Source organism: Urocampus carinirostris, chromosome 9 (genome assembly GCF_059441175.1).
Source record: "Urocampus carinirostris isolate Australia breed hairy pipefish chromosome 9, RoL_Ucar_1.0, whole genome shotgun sequence".
NCBI classification, from domain to species: Eukaryota; Metazoa; Chordata; class Actinopteri; order Syngnathiformes; family Syngnathidae; genus Urocampus; species Urocampus carinirostris.
This window is the reverse complement of record NC_142357.1, coordinates 41,130,752-41,151,593: the sequence shown is the minus strand read 5'-3', so window position 1 is coordinate 41,151,593 and position 20,842 is coordinate 41,130,752. Positions and strand designations below refer to the sequence as shown.

Here is a 20,842-nt window from a genome sequence, read left to right as displayed (position 1 = left end):
TCTGGCGGAGTTTTTATGGTATGGCAGGGGTGTCCAAACTTTTCAGAAAGCGGGCCGGTTTGGGTTAGCTTAAAATGTAAGCTAGCATTCTTTGAACAGTCTTATGAATTAACTCTCTGTGAGAAGTTCGCCGTGCTCGAATATTAGCGTCGCGACCTCGTAGCTCGCCTTCCTCTCTTGGCAGAATAGGCAGACACAATTGTTTTAGATTTTGTAAAACTCCAATTTCCACTTGTCCTAAAAGCGGCTGCCCTCACAGTCAACTTTCCTTTTTTGGTTACAGTCGGAAATGGGGTGGGCCAAAGGCTAGGTAGCCAAAAGGCTTCTGCCATAATCTGGTGGATTGGTCAAGTCCTGTTTATTTGTGAGGCCCTTAATCACAAAGAGTCTCAAAGTGCTGCAAAGACCACAGATTATTGAAAACTACAGACTATTATGACACCATCACCTGATCTAAAACCCACATGAGGGCAAGGGAAAACTCAAAACCTCAGCACCTCTCTAATTATCTATCTATCTATCTATGTATCTATGTATCTAGACATCTATCCATCTAGACATATCTATCTATCTATCTCTCTATTTCTATCTATCTCTATACATCTATCTAGACATCTATCTATCGATTCCTATCCATCTATATCTATACATCTATATCTATCTATCTAGACATATATCTTGACATCTATATCTATGTAGACATATATCTTGACATCTATATTTATATACATCTATCTATATCTATCTATCTAGACATCTATCTATCAATATCTATCTCTAAACATCTATCTAGACAACAATCTTGACATCTATATACCACTATCTATATCTATCTATCTATCTATCTATATCTATACATCTATCTATACCTATCTATCTCTATACATTTATATAGACATATATTTCGACATCTATATCTATATACATCTATATCTATCTAGACATCGGACTATATCTAGACATCTATCTATTTACCTATCTATATCTATACATCTATCTAAAACCTCAGCATGAGTCAAGTCAAGTCTTGTTTATTTGTGACACCCTTAATCACAAAGAGTCTCAAAGGGCTGCACAGACCACAGATTATTGCAAACTACAGACTATTATGAACGCATCCCCTGATCTAAAACCGACATGAGGGCAAGGGAAAACTCAAAAAAACCTCAACATGAGGAAAATGAAGAAACCTTGAGAAGGGACAGTCTCAAAAGGCTGCACAGACCACAGATTATTGCAAACTACAGACTATTATGACACCATCCCCTGATCTAAAACTTACATGAAGGGCAAGGAAAAACTCCAAAACCTCAGCATAAGTCAAGTCCTGTTTATTTGTGACACCCTTAATCACAAAGTCTCAAAGGGCTGCACAGACCACAGATTATGGCAAACCCCAGACTATTATGACAGCATCCCCTGATCTAAAACCTACATGAGGGCAAATAATTCATATTGTCAACATAAAATATAGGTTACTGATATGCTATAGAATAGAAGTGTGTTTTAAGTTTAGATTTAAACATTTCCTCTGAGGTTGCAGATCCAATCTCAGGGGGAGAGCAGATAGAATAGAATAGAATCTACCTTCATTGTCATTGCTACAAAATGGGTTGAACATATTGTGACAACGAATTGGACGTGGCACTCCAGGTTCACATTAAACAGTGAGGATGAAAGAAAACAAAGAAGATAAAGGTTATAATTGACACAATATTTACATTGGCGAATATTAGCATGTAAGATGTTACATACAGTTTTGGGATTGAATTGGTGCAATATGCAAAAATAGTCAACATTGTGCAAAGTAAGCATAGGCATGAATACAATTTTACATCTGTGTGAGGGAGTGTGTTTGCAAGAGTTTCAGTTTTTTGTGCGGTATGTGTTAAGGGTGAGTTGAGTCCAGTGTCATCTGCGTAGCAATGAAAACTGATATTATACTTGCGAAGAATATCACTTAAATGCTGAAAAGAAGGGGGCCAAGTACTGAACCCTGCGGAACACCACAGGTAACCCTAAAGGGCTCAGATGTCATTTCACCCTATTTAACACAGTGCGTCCTATCTGAGAGGTAGGATCTCAACCATAAGAGGACGGTTCCTGAGAGACTAATCTATTTTCCCAACCATTCTAGTCAGATATTATGGTCCAGCAGCAGCAAGAGTGATGAAGCAGCGAAGTCCATTGCCAGTAGAAGATCATTGGTTACTTTAATCAGGGCTGTCTCAGTAGAGTGGTTAGCCCTGAATCCTGATTGCATAGATTCAAAAAGATACCGGATGTATGGTGAACATGCTAGTTCAGTTTCACTTCTGTAGTTTAATAGTTTTTTTGGTCTCGTTTTGCAGATATTCCACCACCAGGATGACGTGATCTTTTAGGTCTCAGAGGTCTTCCTACAATCAAGATTCTCAATCGAAACCTTCAGGAGACGTGGTCTGGGAAATGGGCCGGTGATGGCGTCTTCAATCATTTTTTGAGTCCTTCTGTCCAATTCCCGTCGGAGGCAAAAGTGTGTACCGGCGATCTAAGGCCTTGGAATTCTCTGCCATGGTGACATAAGAAGGATTGCAGTATGAGGGAGAACAAACAGGAAGCTATCTCAAGTTCTCCAGTCGCCGCCGCCTGGGTTTCTATCGCGGCCCGTCCCAGAAAAGACTGATTCGTTTCCCGTTTTTCCTCAAGTCCCAGCTGGCCGAGAGACCATGCTGGGATGCGTGACTCGCCTCCGTCGGCTGGTCCGTCTCCTCCCGTTGCAGACCTCCCTGCTGTTGCTGTTCCTGTTCTGCACCGTCAGCGTCTTCATCTCCGCCTACTTCCTCTACGGCGTCAAACGGGAGCTAGAACCCTCCGCCGCCGGCCTTTCGGGGGCCGAGGGGGCCTCGGCCGACTCGGACGACCCCAGGGTTACCCCGTCTCGGATTTTGCCCCTCAGGAGCGTTTCGGGAGGCCCCGGGGCGGACCCCGCCGGGGCCAGGACGGACCCTGTGGTTTTAGTCTTTGTGGAAAGTCAGTATTCGCAACTGGGTCAGGAGATCGTGGCCATTTTGGAGTCGGGGCGCTTTCAATACCGGACGGAGATATCGCCTGGGAAAGGGGACATGCCCACCTTGACGGACAAGGAACGGGGACGTTTCACACTGGTGATTTATGAGAATATACTCAAGTATGTGAACTTGGACGCGTGGAACCGAGAGCTGCTGGATAAATACTGCGTGGAGTACGGAGTGGGGATCATTGGCTTCTTCAAGGTAAGGACGGGACACTGCAGTCCAGTAATTCCTCCAGTTTTTTTTTTGCGTTTCCAAAAATGACCTGCGATAGCCAAAACCTGCAAAGTTTAAAGTATAAGATCCGGGAATGAGACTAATATGTGAAATTATTAACCCATTATTATATCATCAAGTAATACATTTTCTTACCGGTGTTAGGAATTGAAATATTAAAATTTATCGCAATTGAACTAAGTGAACTCCATCGAATTAGCCGAATTAGTGTCACTCGAGTCTCTGTGTAGCCTTCTCTGAAGTCCTCTAGCCTTCTCCTCTCGGCCCACGTCCCCCCGCAAGATGGCGTCTCGATTCCTCCCATGGGCGTGCCAAGGAAGCCCCCCCCCTGGGCGTCGCGGTGTCTGGAAAACTCAAAAACAACACAGAGAGTTTCTACGTCATCAGGGCCTTGTTCTCAAAACATCGCCTGCTGTCCTCTGTCAGAGTCCCGTTATCAAAATTCCCTAGTCAAAATATTCTGCATTTGGAACAACGTGACCTGTCATTGAACTCTAGCCTACTCGGTGAATATCTTGCATTAAACTCAATAAATGTAACTTGTATTCAATCGTATAAAATCCTTTAGAGTCGAATGTATAGAATCCTTTACCGGTGCTGTATATAATTTCACATGTTGTTTCCACACTCAACCTCAAGAGGGCGATCTAGGCCTGTATCGATAGTTTCAACATTGCCATCTTGTGGAGGGGAGCGGTAGGAGGCTTACCGGTAAAAATGATACGGAGGATAAAAATTGAATTGAATTGGATTTTGTGATAGGAGTGAAGCTGATAGTTTGGTAAACGTGTTATTTATGCTTTGTCGTTAACGTTAGCATACCATACTCTTACTCAGCTTGTTATTTATTTTATTTTTATTCTTAATTGCCTTTCTAGACGTCATGTATGTTTTGGTGTTGGGTTTTATCAAATACATTTCCCCCAAATATGTGACTTATAGTCCCGGTGTGACTTATATATGTATTGTCCTTAATAATTTTGCATTTTGGGGTCGGTATGACATACTCTGGAGCGAATTGTAGTCTGGAAAATATGGTGTATTCATCAAATAGGCTATAATACATTAAAACCAAAGAACAAACCCTATTAACTGGTTCAAACATCCGTACAACAAATAAAACTACTGCCACCATTCTTTTACAAAATATTTCGGTACTGTCTTATGATTTGAAGACTAATGTTGCCGTTTTACTGTATTGCAATATCGTGTTTCCATCGGAATATGCAATACCCTGGTACTTTTGGAGAGACCGTCTTTGGGCATCGCCCCAAAAAATACGCAGAGAGGAGATGTGGCGAAAAGGGAACCTGCTTTATTGCATTCAGGACATGTTCAAAGTTCCAGACGTTCCACCTTGGCTTTTATAGTGTTCTTAAATAAAGTTAAGATATCTTGTGAAGGTCGTCTGCCCCCGGCAACAATGTCATCCCACCACCTTCACCAGATGCCGACATACTTATCCTTAGATATTATCCACATTCCACAACACGACAAACCCATGTAGATTTAAAATTCAAATGCAACGATCTGGTGCATTTTCAGAGCAAAATCAAGAAGTCTGATCCATGATGAATGTCTTTCCTCTTAAATTATTAAATCCTAAATGCACTCGTTATGAAAGGCAATGACCCACAAAGCATGGTTACCGTATTTTCCGCACAATAAGGCGCACCTAAAAGTCTTAATTTTTTTCAAAAGCTGGCCATGCGCCTTATAATACAGTGCGCCTTATATATGGATCAATATTAATTCTTGCAATTAACTTGCAGCCGCCGACTCGATTTTCCCCCGAACGCCAAGTAGTCCGCGGTGTATGCTGGGATTTATTTACCGGCGTTTCATTGGCTAACCAATGTGTCAATCATCATTTGAATCGATCGCTATTGGCTAAAGTTATTCGGAGGTCAAGGGGCGGATCTTTTTTATCATTTACAGGCTGGCATTGGCCGAAGCGGCAAAACAAAGCCTGCAATTGGCCGAAAAAGATGAATGTGTATAGCACGTGGCTGACGGCATAGAGAAAGCATTTTTTTTCTATTCTGTATTTGTAAATATTTTATTCTCCTGAATTTACTAAACTCACGGATATAAGAGGACCATGGCTGCACATTATTATTGAACACAACGACTTCGGTGAGCTACTCCGGCTATATATTTTCCCGGTATCTTGTTTCAGACTGAACTCGATGTTTCTGTGATAAGCGGTGCTGATAATGGATGGAATATCTATTTTTAAATTAAACTCAATTCCAAGTGTTTATTGTCATATGCAAAGTAAAGTTGCTAGAAAATAGAAACTAAGGAATGGTTGGCATTTCTTGAATCCCAAGACTTTAACCTTCCGAATTATGGAACGATGCATTTGAGTGACATCTTACGGACACCGCATCCGCACGTGTTCTCGACACGTATTTGCGTCTTTGCAAGCTTTGGGAATGTTAAGGGGGTAATAAGTTGGACTGAACCATCTGACTGTTTTGTCCACGTTCCCATTGTAGCGCCTTATAATCCGGTGCGTCTTATGTATGTCAAATATAGGACCAAAAACTTTTTTTTGGGGGTGCGCCCTATAACCCGGTGCGCCCTATAGTGTGGAAAATACGGTAATAAGAAAGAAGTTTAATGCAAACCAAAAAAATCAAGTCTTTTAATCAGAATAAAAATAACTAGTATCGCTCCGATGTTTGCTTATTATCGGGTATCATATTAGCGAGAAAAATCATTGATAATTGTTTTCAATTTTAATTAAATATGATACTCATATGTGTACCGCAGCTACAACAGGATGCCGTTTCTTCTTCAATGGTTCACAGGAGGTTATTGCAAACCTGAATTTATGAGCTACAGTTAAAGCGTGTGTCCACCAAAGTTTTCCTGCTCCGAGCGGAGTTTGCAATTGCTAGCGATGGCAGCGCTACATTTTTTGCGCTTTGTTGAAAACGGCGCGAGCGGAATGCAAGGCGCATGACCTTTTCTTTGGTCGCTAAGAGTTGAAAAAATGTTCAACTTGGGGCAAACACGACATTCGTCAATGTCACATTTGACCCAGCCATCTAATCACAGTGCAGGTGGGGCGGGACAAACAGTGTGCGCTTTTTGGCACGGGGCGAGGGCCTAACCGACCAAAATCCTCCTTCTGACTGTTAGGAATTTAATATTAAAATGTAGCGTTGACCAAATGATTCGAATGAGTTATCGGACTCCATTAACCAAACGCAACTTGCATTCACCCTTCCTTGAAGTCATTTTGTGCATAGTTGTACATAATATGTGGTCATGTTGGGATCAAAGAAGCGAAAACAACCCGAAGAGCCGTTTGGGACCCGAAAGAGCCGGTTCCTTTTAGTGAGCCGGGCCGAAGAAGCCGGTTCTCAAAAAACTGTACTGACTTTACTCAACTTGGTTCTACTTCGACATTGACTTCCAAATACCGCATTTAGAACACAGCGTTAGGGGAACCCGTGTATCACTTTGACTTATTTTGCTTTTTAATTAGCAATCTGGAACCCTGATTTTTGTGAGCCGACTCGATTTTCTTGTGAGCGGAAAAGCTCTGGGTGGTGCGCAATTGCCCACACACGCAGCTTAGAGGGAACATTGCATGGAACTTTAAATTCTTCCCCAAAAAAATGGCAGAGTCTTGCGATTGCACAAACCACTGAGTCGCATCGCAATATATCAGATTTCAGTCACTAGTGCAGCCCTTTTAGAAGGCAATGTTATTGACACGAAGCTGAGAGAATAGAATAGAACACAACAAAATGGGTTGGACATATTGTGATAACGAAATTGGACGTAGCACTCCAGGTTCACATTTAACAGAGAGGATAAGAGAAACTAAAGAAGATAAAGGAACAAAGAAGATAAGGGTTATCATTTGCACAAGAACTGTAGGCATGAAGGATGTTAGAATAGACCTTTATTGGCAACATTGTGACAACAAAATTGGACATGGCACTCCAGTTTCACATATTCCCAGTGGATGTTATATACAGTTTTGGGATGGTATTAGTGCAATATGCAAAAATAGTCAACATTGTGCAAAGTGAGCATAGGCATGCATACAATTTGACATCTGTATGAGGTCGTGTGTTTGCAAGAGTTTCCGTTTTTTGTGCGGTGTGTGTTAAGGGTGCTAATTGCTCTAAGAAAGAACCTGTACACGATGAAAATTCCTAAAATACAATATTTAAACAGCAATACTGTGAGGGATCACTGTACCGGCTCGTCCCCCCCCTTTTTAGCATGAAGCAGTTAGCATTAATCCGTTAGCATCACTTTTTAGCATGTATATATTAGCATAACTCATTAACATGAGTCCATTTGCACAATTTATAAATATGAAGTCGTTAAAATATTGCCATTACCAAAAATCTTTAGCATGAAGAAGTTAGCATTTAGCCGTTAGCATCACTTTTAATCATGTACCCATTAGCATAACTCATCAACATGAGGCCATTAGCATAATTTGTAAATATGAAATCGTTAAAATAGCTATTACCAACATTTTTTAGCATGAAGAAGTTAGCATTTAGCCGTTAGCATCACTTTTAATCATGTATCTATTAGCATAACTCATCAACATGAGGTCATTAGCATAATTTGTAAATATGAAATCGTTAAAATATAGCTATTACCAACATTTTTTAGCATGAAGAAGTTAGCATTTAGCCGTTAGCATCACTTTTAATCATGTATCTATTAGCATAACTCATCAACATGAGGTCATTAGCATAATTTGTAAATATGAAATCGTTAAAATATAGCTATTACCAACATTTTTTAGCATGAAGAAGTTAGCATTTAGCCGTTAGCATCACTTTTAATCATGTATCTATTAGCATAACTCATCAACATGAGGTCATTAGCATAATTTGTAAATATGAAATCGTTAAAATATAGCTATTACCAACATTTTTTAGCATGAAGAAGTTAGTGTGTTTGCAAGAGTTTCCGTTTTTTGTGCGGTGTGTGTTAAGGGTGCTAATGGCTCTGGGGAAGAAACTGCACACGATGAAAATTCCTAAAATACAATATGTAAACGGCGATACAGCGAGGGATCGCTGTACCGGCTCCTCCCGCCCTCTACCCCTGGAGCGCTCCTAACTCACACCTCCCTTGTCCATCTGTCCGTGCCATCTTAAAGCAGATGGGATTCACGGGCCTGGAAAAATCCGCCCGGTTCGATATCACTTAGTCTCCCCCTTCACGCCTTCTCATATTTTGTTTATCACTCTTTATTTTGAAAGTCTGGTCCTCCTCCTCTCTCCCGGCTCCTCTTTCTCCCTTCTTTTGTTTTACATTGTCCCGAAATGATTTTTTTTTTTCCCTCCTGTTTCTTTTTTTCCTGGTAATCCTCAAAATCCATTAGCCCAAGGGTAGTTTTCACATCTCAGTTTCTTTTTCGAACCACTTCTGAGGTGAAGAAAGAACATAGACTTATAGCTGGCGTGTCATGATTTTAAGGATCTTCAGCGAGGTGTGCATGTCAATGATCAACATTGCTATTCTACCTGGGTAGAGTAGCCAAATCATTACTGGAGTAAAAGTACTGTTATTTCAGAATAATACGACTCATGATGACTTGAGTATAAGTACAAAAAAATGACGCAAATACTGAGTCACTGTAGCAAGGTATTGTGACAACGAAATTGGACGTGGCACTCCAGGTTCACTTTTAACAGTGATGATGAAAGAAAACAAAGAAGATAAAGGTTATCATTTACACAATATTTACATTGGCATATATATATATATTTATATATATATTTATATATATATTTATATATATATATTTATATATATATATATTTATATATATAAATATATAAATTGGATGTAGCACTCCAGTTTCACTTTTTACAGTGAGGATGAAAGAAAACAAAGAAGATAAAGGTTATAATTTACACAATATATACATTGGCATATATATATTTATATATATATATATATATATATATATATATATATATATAAAAATGCAAATACTGAGTCACTGAAGCAAGGTATTGTGACAACGAAATTGGACGTGGCACTCCAGGTTCACTTTTAACAGTGAGGATGAAAGAAAACAAAGAAGATAAAGGTTATCATTGACACAATATTTACATTGGCATATATATATATATTTATTTATATATATATATATTTATATATATATATATATATATATATATATATATATAAATATATATATATTTATTTATATATTTATATATATATATAAATATATAAATTGGACGTGGCACTCCAGTTTCACTTTTAACAGTGAGGATGAAAGAAAACAAAGAAGATAAAGGAACAAAGAAGATAAAGGTTATAATTTACACAATATTTACATTGGCATATATATATATATATAATATTTCTATCCACTCAGCAATAAATTCTATCTAATTTTAAAAAAGAAAGGTAAAAACAATGGAGGTAAATTCAAGAACTTTAATAAACAATAAAATAATAATGGTTCCACAGACAGACTCCGTAAATCATGTCTTCCTCATGCCATGTGGCTCTTTAACTCCACCCGGGGGAGTAAAAGCCCACATGAAACCCCACCCCCACATTTGTATATGACCCTATTTTTATGACAGTGCGTATTTTCCGTAGCACTATGGAAATACTCTATAGCAACACTTTATATTGGCTATTTTTCTATTCTATATCTTTTATTATTATATAATTTTTGGGGGAAAAATCAAATAATAGTTTGGGGTTTGGGGCACAGACTAACCATGTGAGAAAATTGACACGAAGAGAGGCTTATGAAGTTGAAATCAGCTAAAAATATTCAACTCAATGGCACCGTTTTTCCCTTCAAGTTACTCACATTCTTAAAGTCAGGGGTGTCAAAATCATTTGAACTCGGGGGCCACACCATAGAACAAACATTCTCTCGGGGGGCCAGACTGGTAGATTAGAGAGAAAGAAAGGGAGAGAAAAAGAGAGAGGGAGAGAGAGAGACAAAAAGATAGAAAGAGAAATAGTGAGAGAGAGAGAGAGAGAGAAAGAAAAATCCAAAAAGAAATCGAAAGAGAGAAGGAGAGAAAGACGGAAAGGGAAAGCAAGACAGAGAGAGGGAGAGAAATAGAGAAAAGGATGAGAGAGCAAAAGGAGGTAAAAAAAGAGAGAGAGACGAAAGAGGAACAAAGAAAGAGAAAAGAGTGTGAAAAAGGGAGGGAGAGAGAGAGAGAGAAAAAGGGGAGGAGCGAGAGAGAGAGGGAGAAAGCGAAAAGAGCGAGGGGAAAGGAGAAAAAGAAAGAGAAAAGAGAGAGAGAGAAAGAGAGAAGGAAGAGAGAGAGAGAGAGAGAGAGAGAGAGAGCAAAATAAGGTAAAACGGAACAGAGAGAGATAGAGACAGAGGGACAAAGAAAGAGAAAAGACGGAGAGAGTGAAAGAGAGAGAGAGAGAGAGAGAAATACAAGTACAGCGTTTATGAGAGGCACTTGGCTTTGGCAACATCTAGTGGACATATTGCAACCTGCAGCTGGTTTTTGTCTTGTGCTTCTCTGAGCGTCGTCTCACGGGCCGGATTCAATCCCTTTGCGGGCCTGATCTGGCCCGCGGGCCGCCTGTTCGACACCCCTGCTTTAAGTCGTAGAATTAGCATTAATTCAAGAAATACGAATTTCTCCACATATGATTTTCTTGTCATGAAAATTAACATTGGTATGATGTGGTTAGAGTGTGTGCGGCACAGTTCTGAGGTTGTGAGATCCAACCTTCCTGTGTGGAGTTTGCATGTTCTCCCCGTGCTAGCGTGGGCTTCCTCCAGGCACTCTCCCACATTCCAAAAACATGCATGTCAGGTTGATTGGCTTAACTGAAATCTCCCTAAGTGTGAATGAGCGAGTGAGTTGTCTGTCCCCTGTGTGCCCTGTGATTGGCTGGCAACCAGTTCAGGATGTCCCCTGCCCACTGCCCGAAGATGGCTGGGATGGGCTCCAGCACCCCCGCGACCCTACTGAGGATAAGCGGTCCAAATAATGGATGGATGGATGATTCTTCATATTCAAATCAACATTTCTTTTTTTACCAAAAGTTTTTCGTATCACTAGAAGGCACTTAATATGACACACTGTCCCTTTAAGTTTCGCATTAGTCAGGATTTTCATGCATTTTCTTGTCAAAATGCTGCCAATGGATAGCAAAGATGTAGAGTGCAAAAGCATCCCCTCTTGTCACCAACAGCCATCGTTAAAGGACGCAGCAGGACTCATTTGGCTCCTTCCTTCCCACAAGAGTAGGCCTGACATGCTCACTTTCACGCATGACGGGAGAAATGCAAGAATCAATCGGGGATCGACCGATATGGGTTTTTCCGGGGCCGATACCATAGCTGTGGCGCTCCAGGGCTCCATGCCCTTACAAAATGTTGTACCGTAAATTCCGGACTATAGAGCGCACCTGATTATAAGCCGCACCCACCACATTTTAAGAGGATAACCGCTTTTGTACTTACACAAGCCGCACCTGTATATAAGCCGCATGCGCCCACATTAAAACATGTAACACAATCACAAAATTATTATTATTTCTTGCTCTCCTCCATGTTTTGTGCAGTTAATCATCTGATTTTAAAACCTGACATGGTACAGTAGTGTAACGGGTGGCTGCAGCGGAGGGGATAACACAGTGACGGTCTGATTTTCTTTCTCCGATCAGGCCAACGAGAACAGTCTTCTGAGCGCCCAACTGAAAGGCTTCCCCCTCTTCCTGCACTCCAACCTGGGTCTGAAGGACTGCACGGTCAACCCCAAGTCCCCCTTGCTCTTCATCACCCGATCCGGGCAACCCTTACCCGGACCGCTTCCCGGAGACGACTGGACCGTCTTCCAATCCAACCACTCCACCTACGAACCGGTCCTGCTGGCCAAGACCCAGACGGCAGAGAGTATCCCGCCCTTGGGTCAGAGCGCCGCTCTGCTCCCGTCGGTGGTGCAGGACCTGGGTCTCCATGACGGGATTCAGAGGGTCCTGTTTGGGAATAATTTGCTTTTCTGGCTTCACAAGCTGGTGTTTGTGGACGCCGTGGCTTTCCTGACCGGGAAGAGGCTCTCGCTCTCTTTGGAGCGCTACGTCCTGGTGGATGTGGATGACATCTTTGTGGGAAAGGAGGGAACCCGCATGAAGGTGCCGGATGTTAAGGTGAGTTACTCTTTCCCCCCGTTCCACTACTGGATCATGTAACCAGCCTGTTTTTGTTCCCGTTTTTTTAACAACTCATCTTCCGTAAAGAAGGACTTAAATATCAGGAAAAACTCTAGCTAAAAAAAGGAAAACAAAAGAAAAATGTCAACGACACGGCGTCGAAAATACCTCGCTGCCTTGAAATGGTTCAGTCCATTTGATTCCTTGTAACGCACTCACCGGTTACCCCAGCTTCTCTTTTGCTCAGCTAGTGTGACTAGGTTGACTTCTATCTATCTAGACATCTATCCATCTATCTAGACATCTATCCATCTATCTAGACATCTATACATCTATCTATCTAGTCATCTATTTAGACATCTATCTATCTAGACATCTAGACATCTTTCTATCTAGACATTTATCTAGAGATTTTTCTAGACATTTATCTAGACATCCATCTATCTATAGATTTATCGAGACATTTATCTAGACATCTATCTCTATCTCTCTCTCTATCTAAACATCTAGAAATCTAGACATCCATCTATCTAGTCATCTATCCATCTATCTAGACATCCATCTATCTATCTAGACATCTTTCTATCTATCTAGATATTTATCTATCTAGACATTTATCTAGAGATTTTTCTAGACATTCATCTAGACATCCATCTATCTGGAGATTTATCGAGACACTTATCTAGATATCCATCTATCTAGACATTTATCTAGACATTTATCTAGACATCTATCTCTGTCTCTCTCTCTCTATCTAAACATCTAGAAATCTAGACAACCATCTATCTAGTCATCTATCCATCTATCTAGACATCTATACATCTATCTATCTATCTAGACATCTTTCTATCTATATAGACATTTATCTATCCAGACATTTATCTAGAGATTTATCGAGACATTTATCTAGACATCTATCCATCTCTCCCTCTCTCTATCTATCTAGACATCTAGAAATCTAGACATCCATCTATCTAGACATTTATCGAGAGATTTTTCTAGACATTTATCTAGAGATTTATCTAGACACCTACCTATCTATTTATATATATCTCTCTCTCTATCTAGACATCTAGAAATCTAGACATCCATCTATCTAGACATCTATACATCTATCTATCTAGACATCTATTTAGCAGGGATCAGAATGGAGATTTTCATTTTCAGCTGAAATAGCCAGCGTCCAGGAATAAACCAGGGCGGAGACCCCCCCCCACCCCCCATCCCCCCCCCAAAAAAAACCTGGGTTTTAGGCAATTTACTTGTCCAAAACCATGCTTATATTTATCATTTAAGTAACATTTTTAGAAGATTAAAATAATTTGCCCACATAACTGATTCTTTTGTAAATACTGCAAGATAAGTTCAAATGCAGTTCAGTCCCTGCAGCTTGTGCGACAATGCGGCCAATTTTTCTAACGGCCGCCAGGGTGCGCCAGAGCAATAAAGGAAAGAGTGAGACAGTCGGATTTTGAATTTGTTTGCTACGCAAGAGAAAAAGTGAAAAAGTCGGAATGCCTTTGGGGTTCAAAAACAGCGGAAATCCGCGGATCCGCGGAAAATTCTGATCCCTGATTTAGACATCTATCTATCTAGACATATATCTATCTATCTAGACATTTATCTAGATATCTATCTATCTCTCCCTCTTCTCTATCTATCTAGACATCTATCTAGACATCTAGAAATCTAGACATCTATCTAGACATCTATCCATCCAGACATTTAGACATCTATCTATCTATCTAGACATCTATCTCGATCTCTAACTATAATTACTCTTTCAAAGATAAAAAAATGTTATTTACAGATAAATACTACAAACTTGGTAATCTTTTAATGTTGTTGAAACGGTATAGTGGGGGGAAAATGGCGTCATGAAAATCTTGTGTGGTGGTCACACCATAAAATTCCGTCCGGCCCCCCCTTCCTCACCCCATTTTCAAAATATCTTGAGTACAGGTTGACATATTTGAGTTTAAAAATTCAAATCTCACCATCGCCCAAAAAAAACCCACCTAAAGTTTTGTGTTTGCCTGAGAGCCACTCAAAGCAGAACAAGATAACAAAACAAAAATTCACTTTCAAATTGTATCACACGGTAGGTTGTCAAGCATGGGGGTGTTTTTCTCCTCAAAGTTACCTCTCCACGGCCCGACGCGACAGACGTATCGACAGCTTTTTTTTTTTCCGTGGGATCGGGTCCCCGTAGGCCGTTCAAAGCCGACAGGCCCCGTCACAAAAGCTCCATGAATATTTCAGGGGCCCGGGGACTTAGAAAGAACGTGGAAAAGCTCCTTAGTCTTGTAAAAAAAAGTTCCAGGGGAGGAGGCGGCATCAAGGCTTTCCTGGTGGGCGTCGCTGCCAGAAACTTTTAGGAAAACATCATGCAGCGGGCGAGGAGACGGGCGCTGGTTGAGAGGCGGATATCAAAGGGAATGAGGGGAGATCAAGGAGAGGACGCTCGATGTTTACTGAAAAATGCATGTTCTCACCGCTCGTCATTCGCTTGTGTGTTTAGGCCTTGCTGGAGACGCAGAGGGAGATGCGCAGCCATGTTCCCAACTTCACCTTCAATCTGGGATTCTCGGGGAAATTCTTTCACGCCGGTAAGGAGACGAGTGTGGCGGGGAATTAGAATTAGAAAGTTTTCTGCATTGTAGCTTGTTTATCCCGTTTCTAGGAATCGGTCACCTAACGACTCCCAACACATCAGTTGGGTTGAGCAAGGGGGCTGGGAACCCCCTCCTCTAAATCAATCTCCCAGATAGAGTCAGAAATGTGAATGTGTTCTTGACTCTAGCCACTCTAGGGGTGTCAAACTCATTTTACCTCGGGGGCCACACTATAGAACAAACATTCTGTCGGGGGCCGGGCTAGTAGATTCAAGAGAAAGAGAGAAGAGGAAAGAGAGAGAGAGAGAGAGAGAGAGAGAGAGAAAAAGAGAGCGAGAGAGAAAAAAAGAGAGAGAGGGAGAGGGGGGGGGAGAGAGAGAGAGAGAGGGAGAGGGGGGGGGAGAGAGCGTGAGAAACAAAAGATGAAAAGTTGTGAGAGAGGGGGAATAGAAAGGGAGAGGATGAAAGAACTCCAAAGAGAAATAGAAAGACGGAAGGAGAGAAAAGAGAAAAGAAAGCGCGAAGGGTAGGAAGAGAGACAGAAAAGAGAAAAAAGGAAGTTGGAGCAAAAGAGGTTAAAAGACACAGAGAGAGAAAGAGACAAAGAGCAACAAAGGAAGAGAAAAAGAGAGACAAAGAGAGAAAGAGACAGAGAGTGGGAGAAAAAGGGGTGGAATAATATAATGCATCAAAGCAAGTGAGCCGTTTGAGAGCCGGCTCTCTTGAATGAGTTGAGCCGAAAAAGCCGCTTCTCTAAAAAGAGACGGACTTCCTTTCACTACACAACTACCACATGAAAGCCGATGTTTGTATGTATTTCAAATTGACTCAATCAACCGCTTTGTTCACGTGTGATCGGAATGATGCATGATGGGAAATCCCCAGGCGGCAGACGCATGCGCACAGTAGCATCAAACCGCCCGCTTCGTTTGCAACGAGAAAAAAAACATACCGAGATAGAGGCTACCGCGGCCAACTCGTTTGACTCGATTGATTTGCCTTTTGGTGATGGGTGTATACTGGATGGTACCCATCATTAACATTTTTTTTTCCCGTTCGGATTTTTTCGTACGTGGTACACGTCTTAAAATGCATCATAAACTTACCTTGTACGGTAAAACTTTTTTTCTTAACTTCTTCATTCAACATCCATCCATTATCTACACCGCTTATCCTCAGTAGGGTCGCGGGGGTACTGGAGCCCGTCCCAGCTGTCTTCGGGCAGTGGGCAGGGGACACCCTCAACTTCTTGCCAGCCATGTATCAAAGCAAGTGAGCCTTCTCTTAAATGAGTTGAGCCGAAAAAGCCGCTTCTCTAAAAAGAGACGGACTTCCTTTCACTACACAACGACCACATGAAATCCGATGTTGAATGATGCATGATGGGAAATCCCCAGGCGGCAGACGTATGCGAACAGTAGCATCAAACCGCTCGCTTCGTTTGGAACGGAAAAAAACCATACCGAGATAGAGGCTACCGCGGCCAACTCGTTTGACTCGATTGATGCATCATAAATGTGGCATTAAAATCTCTTGAATCAAAAGAGACCAAAACCGTCCAGATTCTGCTAATGCTTCAAAAAGAGGATTCTTTTGATACTAGGCTAATTTTACTGGATTGTTAAGGGGTTGAAAAGTGCTCGAATTTGGCTATGAAAGAAATATATGAACCTCGCACCTTCTCTTGAGTTTCCTCCCCCGAGCGCTCTCAGGAAATGGAGTCGCTGCCAGGCCTTCCCTCATAAAGCAGCGCCCCAAGGTCGCTCATAATATTTTTATCCCCCGTCCTCGCCTTTACACTCTGAATTTAAAACACCCGTTCCGACGTCGCGCCCGGCTAATATTTGATCTCTTCCGATTCGTCGGCTTCTTCGATCGCTCACCCTGGTTCTATCTCAAAAATTCTCTCCTTATGCGGGGTCTAAGTCGACCTCTTACATGTGGGAGAGCTATTTACAAGTTGCTAACGCTAGAAAAGATACACCAAGTATTTGACTTTTTTACAAATGCCAGTTGGAGAAAAGTCCATCTCCTTGGTCATGCTCCTAAGTCTGGAGGGCCCTTCCCCCATCCAACTGCATTTATTTAGGCCAGGGGTGTCAAACTCATTTTAACTCGGGGGCCACACGATAGAACAGAAATTCTGTTGGGGGCCGGACTAGTAGATTAAAGAGAAGGGAAGAGAAAAGAAAGAAAGAGAGAGAATAAGAAAGAGAAAAAGAAATAAAAAAAAAGAGAAAAAGAAAAAGATAGAGAAAGAGAGGAAGAAAGAAGAGAAAGAAAGAAGAGAAAGAAAGAAGAGAAAGAAAGAAGAGAAAGAAAGAAGAGAAAGAAAGAAGAGAAAGAAAGAAAGAAAGAAGAGAATGAAAGAAGAGAAAGAAAGAAAAGAAAGAAAGAAGAGAAAGAAAAAGGAGAAAGAAAGAAGATAAAGAAGATAAAGAAAAGAAAAAAAGAGAAAGAAAAGAAAGAAGAGAAAGAAAGAAGAGAAAGAAAAGAAAAAACAAAGAGAAAGAAAGAAGAGAAAGAAAGAAGAGAAAGAAAGAAGAGAAAGAAAGTAGAGAAAGAAAGAAGAGAGAGAAGAGAAAGAGAGAAAGAAAGAGAAAGAAAAAGAAAAGAAGAGAAAGAAAGAAAGAAAAGAATGAAAGAAGAGAAATAAAGAAAGAAAAGAAAGAAAGAGGAGAAAGAAAAAGGAGAAAGAAAGAAGATAAAGAAGATAAACAAAAGAAAAAAGAGAAAGAAAAGAAATAAGAGAAAGAAAGAAGCGAAAGAAGAGAAAGAAAAGAAAAAACAAAGAGAAAGAAAGAAGCGAAAGAAGAGAAAGAAAAGAAAAAACAAAGAGAAAGAAAGAAGAGAAAGAAAGAAGAGAAAGAAGAGAAAGAGAGAAAGAAAGAAAGAGAAAGAAGAGAAAGAAAAGAAAGAAGAGAAAGACGAGAAAGAAAAGAAAGAAGAGAAAGAAAGAAGAGAAAGAAAGAGAGAGAGAAATAAATACAAGTACAGTGCCTTTGTGAGAGGCACCTGGCTTTGTCAACATCATGTTGACATATTTCAACCTGCAGCTTGTTTTTCTCTTGCGCTTCTCTGAGTCTTGTCTCGCGGGCCGGATTCAATCCCTTAGCGGGCTTGATCTGGCCCGCGGGCCGCCTGTTTGACACCAGTGATTTAGGCAGTACAAAGACGGAGAAAGAACGAAACGCCCCTTTGGGCGGTAGCAATATTTGAAACAGAAACGTGATACCATATGGTTTAGAGATGCACACTTTTTGGGGAATGTTAGGGGAAAAAAAACTATCTTATAAATTTAGCGTTTACCAAATTGTTCGGATTAGTTATCTGACTCCATGAACCAAACACAAACTTTATTCTCATAACAAATGCATGCTCGTTTTCTTAATTTACGGAAACATATTGATGAGAAATAGGCTTTTCCACACGGAAAAAAAAGTAAATTTCATAGAATTCAGGGGCCCGGGGACTTTTGTCGAGCCTCCCATCTCCCGTTCTTCGATCCTGTCTGTCTGTCTTGTCTCTTCTGTGTTCCGTCCTTTTGATACGTCGGGGCATCGGCCCCTCCCCCTCGGGCGGGCTGACTCCTCCCCTGGGCGTGCCAGGAACTCCTCCCTGCCGGAAGACGCCGCCACGTCTAGAGGGCTCACACCAAGAAAGCTTATCAGAAACCTCGTCTCCTTTTCCCGCGTCACCCCTTGTCCTCGTTTTCATGTAAACATAATTTGTATCCAGGCCACACTGACCCCAAGCTCTGAATCCCTGTGAAAAATCCCCACTGCATTCGGCAAAATTTCATTTGTATTACCGTAGATTCCGGACTATAAGCCGCTACTTTTTTCCCAAACGTTCAACCCTGCGGCTTATTCAGTGATGCGGCCAATTGATGTCATTTTTCTAACGGCCGCTAGCGTGTTTTGGAATAAGGGAGCGTGGGACGACGTCTATATGACAAAGTTTCTTTCCCATACTGAGGAGGATGACTTTGATGGCGTCAGTTACAAGGAGGAAGATGAGGACGCTTGACCGTGATTTTTACAAGTACGGTATATTTTTTTAACAGACCCGTTTACTGCTTTGCGAGCGTGTTGCTACCTGTCACAGTCACGGTTTAGGATGAAAGTTATATTATTATTAGTAAAGCTTTGAAAACTCTCTCAGTGTATCGTCTTTCTTTGTAAATATGTGTAACCATGTATAATATGTATTAGCAACTGTATATTTTTGTAATGTATTTATTTTAGAAACTTATTCTGATATGATTTACACGATCAAATGAGAAAGAAGGGGCGGGGCAAACACGGGCTGACGGGAAGTGGAGTAAAGGTGAGACGTGTTTGTGGACGCGGCCGACAATAGTGGATATATATTTTTCCCACCCCTACCTTTGGAAATATGCACTTTTTTCCTTGGATTACTTTCAATGGGACCCGGACTCTGCAGGTCTGCATCAAACCTTAATTACCGTCATTTTCCGCTCATTATGCCGGCTGTGATTTTTGGACTGTGTACTTTATATTCAGTTACTATCGCAGGACTTAAACTTACTTTTGTGATTGTGTTACATGTTTTAATGTGGGCGCATGCGGCTTATGTACAGGTGCGGCTTGTGTAAGTACCAAAGCGGTTATCCTCTTAAAATGTGCTGGGTGCGGCTTATAATCAGGTGCGCTCTATAGTCCGGAATTTACGGTATATGAAATCCCTTATAGTCAATTCAATCAAATAAATCCTTCAGGAAGTACCCTAAGCCCACCTCACACCTTTTTTGCCGTTCTCCCTTCAGGATCGGATGAGGAAGACCTGGGCGACGACCTGCTGCTATCCTATGTGAAGGAGTTCTGGTGGTTCCCTCACATGTGGAGTCACATGCAGCCCCATCTTTTCCACAATCAGTCCGTGCTGGCCGAGCAGATGCTCCTCAACAAAAAGTTTGCAGTGGTGAGCGGGAACCGGATGGTTTATCTTATCTCTACCGACACGATTGACATTTCGTTCTCCGCTATCTCCGTTCTCATCTTTCCTTTTCGAGCCGGCATAGTGGGAAAGTGTTTGCTCTTTGTTATTACGCCTTAAGTCAAGTCATTTTTATTTGTGACGCCCTTAATCACAAAGAGTCTCAAAGGGCTGCACAGGTTATTACACAGACTATTTTTCAGACTCTTATGACACCATCCCCTGATCTGGAACCAACATGAGGGCAAGGAATAACTCAAAAACCTCAAGTCAAGTCATGTTTATTTGCGACGCCCTTAATCACAAGGAGTCTCAAAGGGCTGCACAGACTATTATGACACCATCCCCCTGATCTAAAACTTACATGAGGGCAAGGGAAAACTCAAAACCTCAGCATGAGTCAAGTCATGTTTTTTTGTAAGGTCCTAAATCACAGGAAGTCTCAAAGAGCTGCACAGAACACAGATTATTGCAAACCACAGATTATTATGACACCATCCCCTGATCTAAAACCGACACGAGGGCAAGGAAAAACTCAAAAACCTCAACATGTGGAAAATGCAGAAACCTAGAGAAGTCAAGTCCTGTTTATTTGTTTGGTTCTGAATCATAAGGAGTCTCAAAGGGATGCACAGACTACAGACTATAACAGACTACAGACTATTATGACACCATCCCCTGATCTAAAACCTACACGAGGGCCTGGAAAAACTCATGACTTTTGCATCATTTCATAAATGTATGCAAGAATAGGTGCAGGATTAGTCTTACATTTCTTTGGACGTGGTCTTGAAAAAGTCTTACATTTGAATGGAAAAATCCTGG

General features: G+C 41.2%; 1 protein-coding gene across 2 annotated transcripts in view; it reads left to right on the top strand.

Moving 5' to 3' along the window:
* The window catches only part of LOC148360312 (bifunctional heparan sulfate N-deacetylase/N-sulfotransferase 1-like), a 127,198-nt gene that overhangs the window by 72,211 nt on the left and 34,145 nt on the right, over positions 1–20,842 (top strand). For both annotated transcript variants that reach the window (XR_015851308.1, XM_088343892.1), the window contains exons 3-6: positions 2,352–3,254; positions 11,958–12,440; positions 14,965–15,052; positions 19,848–20,002. Coding sequence is in view for 1 of the 2 variants with exons in the window: in XM_088343892.1 (XP_088200018.1) it covers positions 2,709–3,254; positions 11,958–12,440; positions 14,965–15,052; positions 19,848–20,002 (1,272 nt within the window). In the remaining variant the exon portion in view is untranslated. The remainder of the gene's footprint in view (positions 1–2,351; positions 3,255–11,957; positions 12,441–14,964; positions 15,053–19,847; positions 20,003–20,842) is intronic.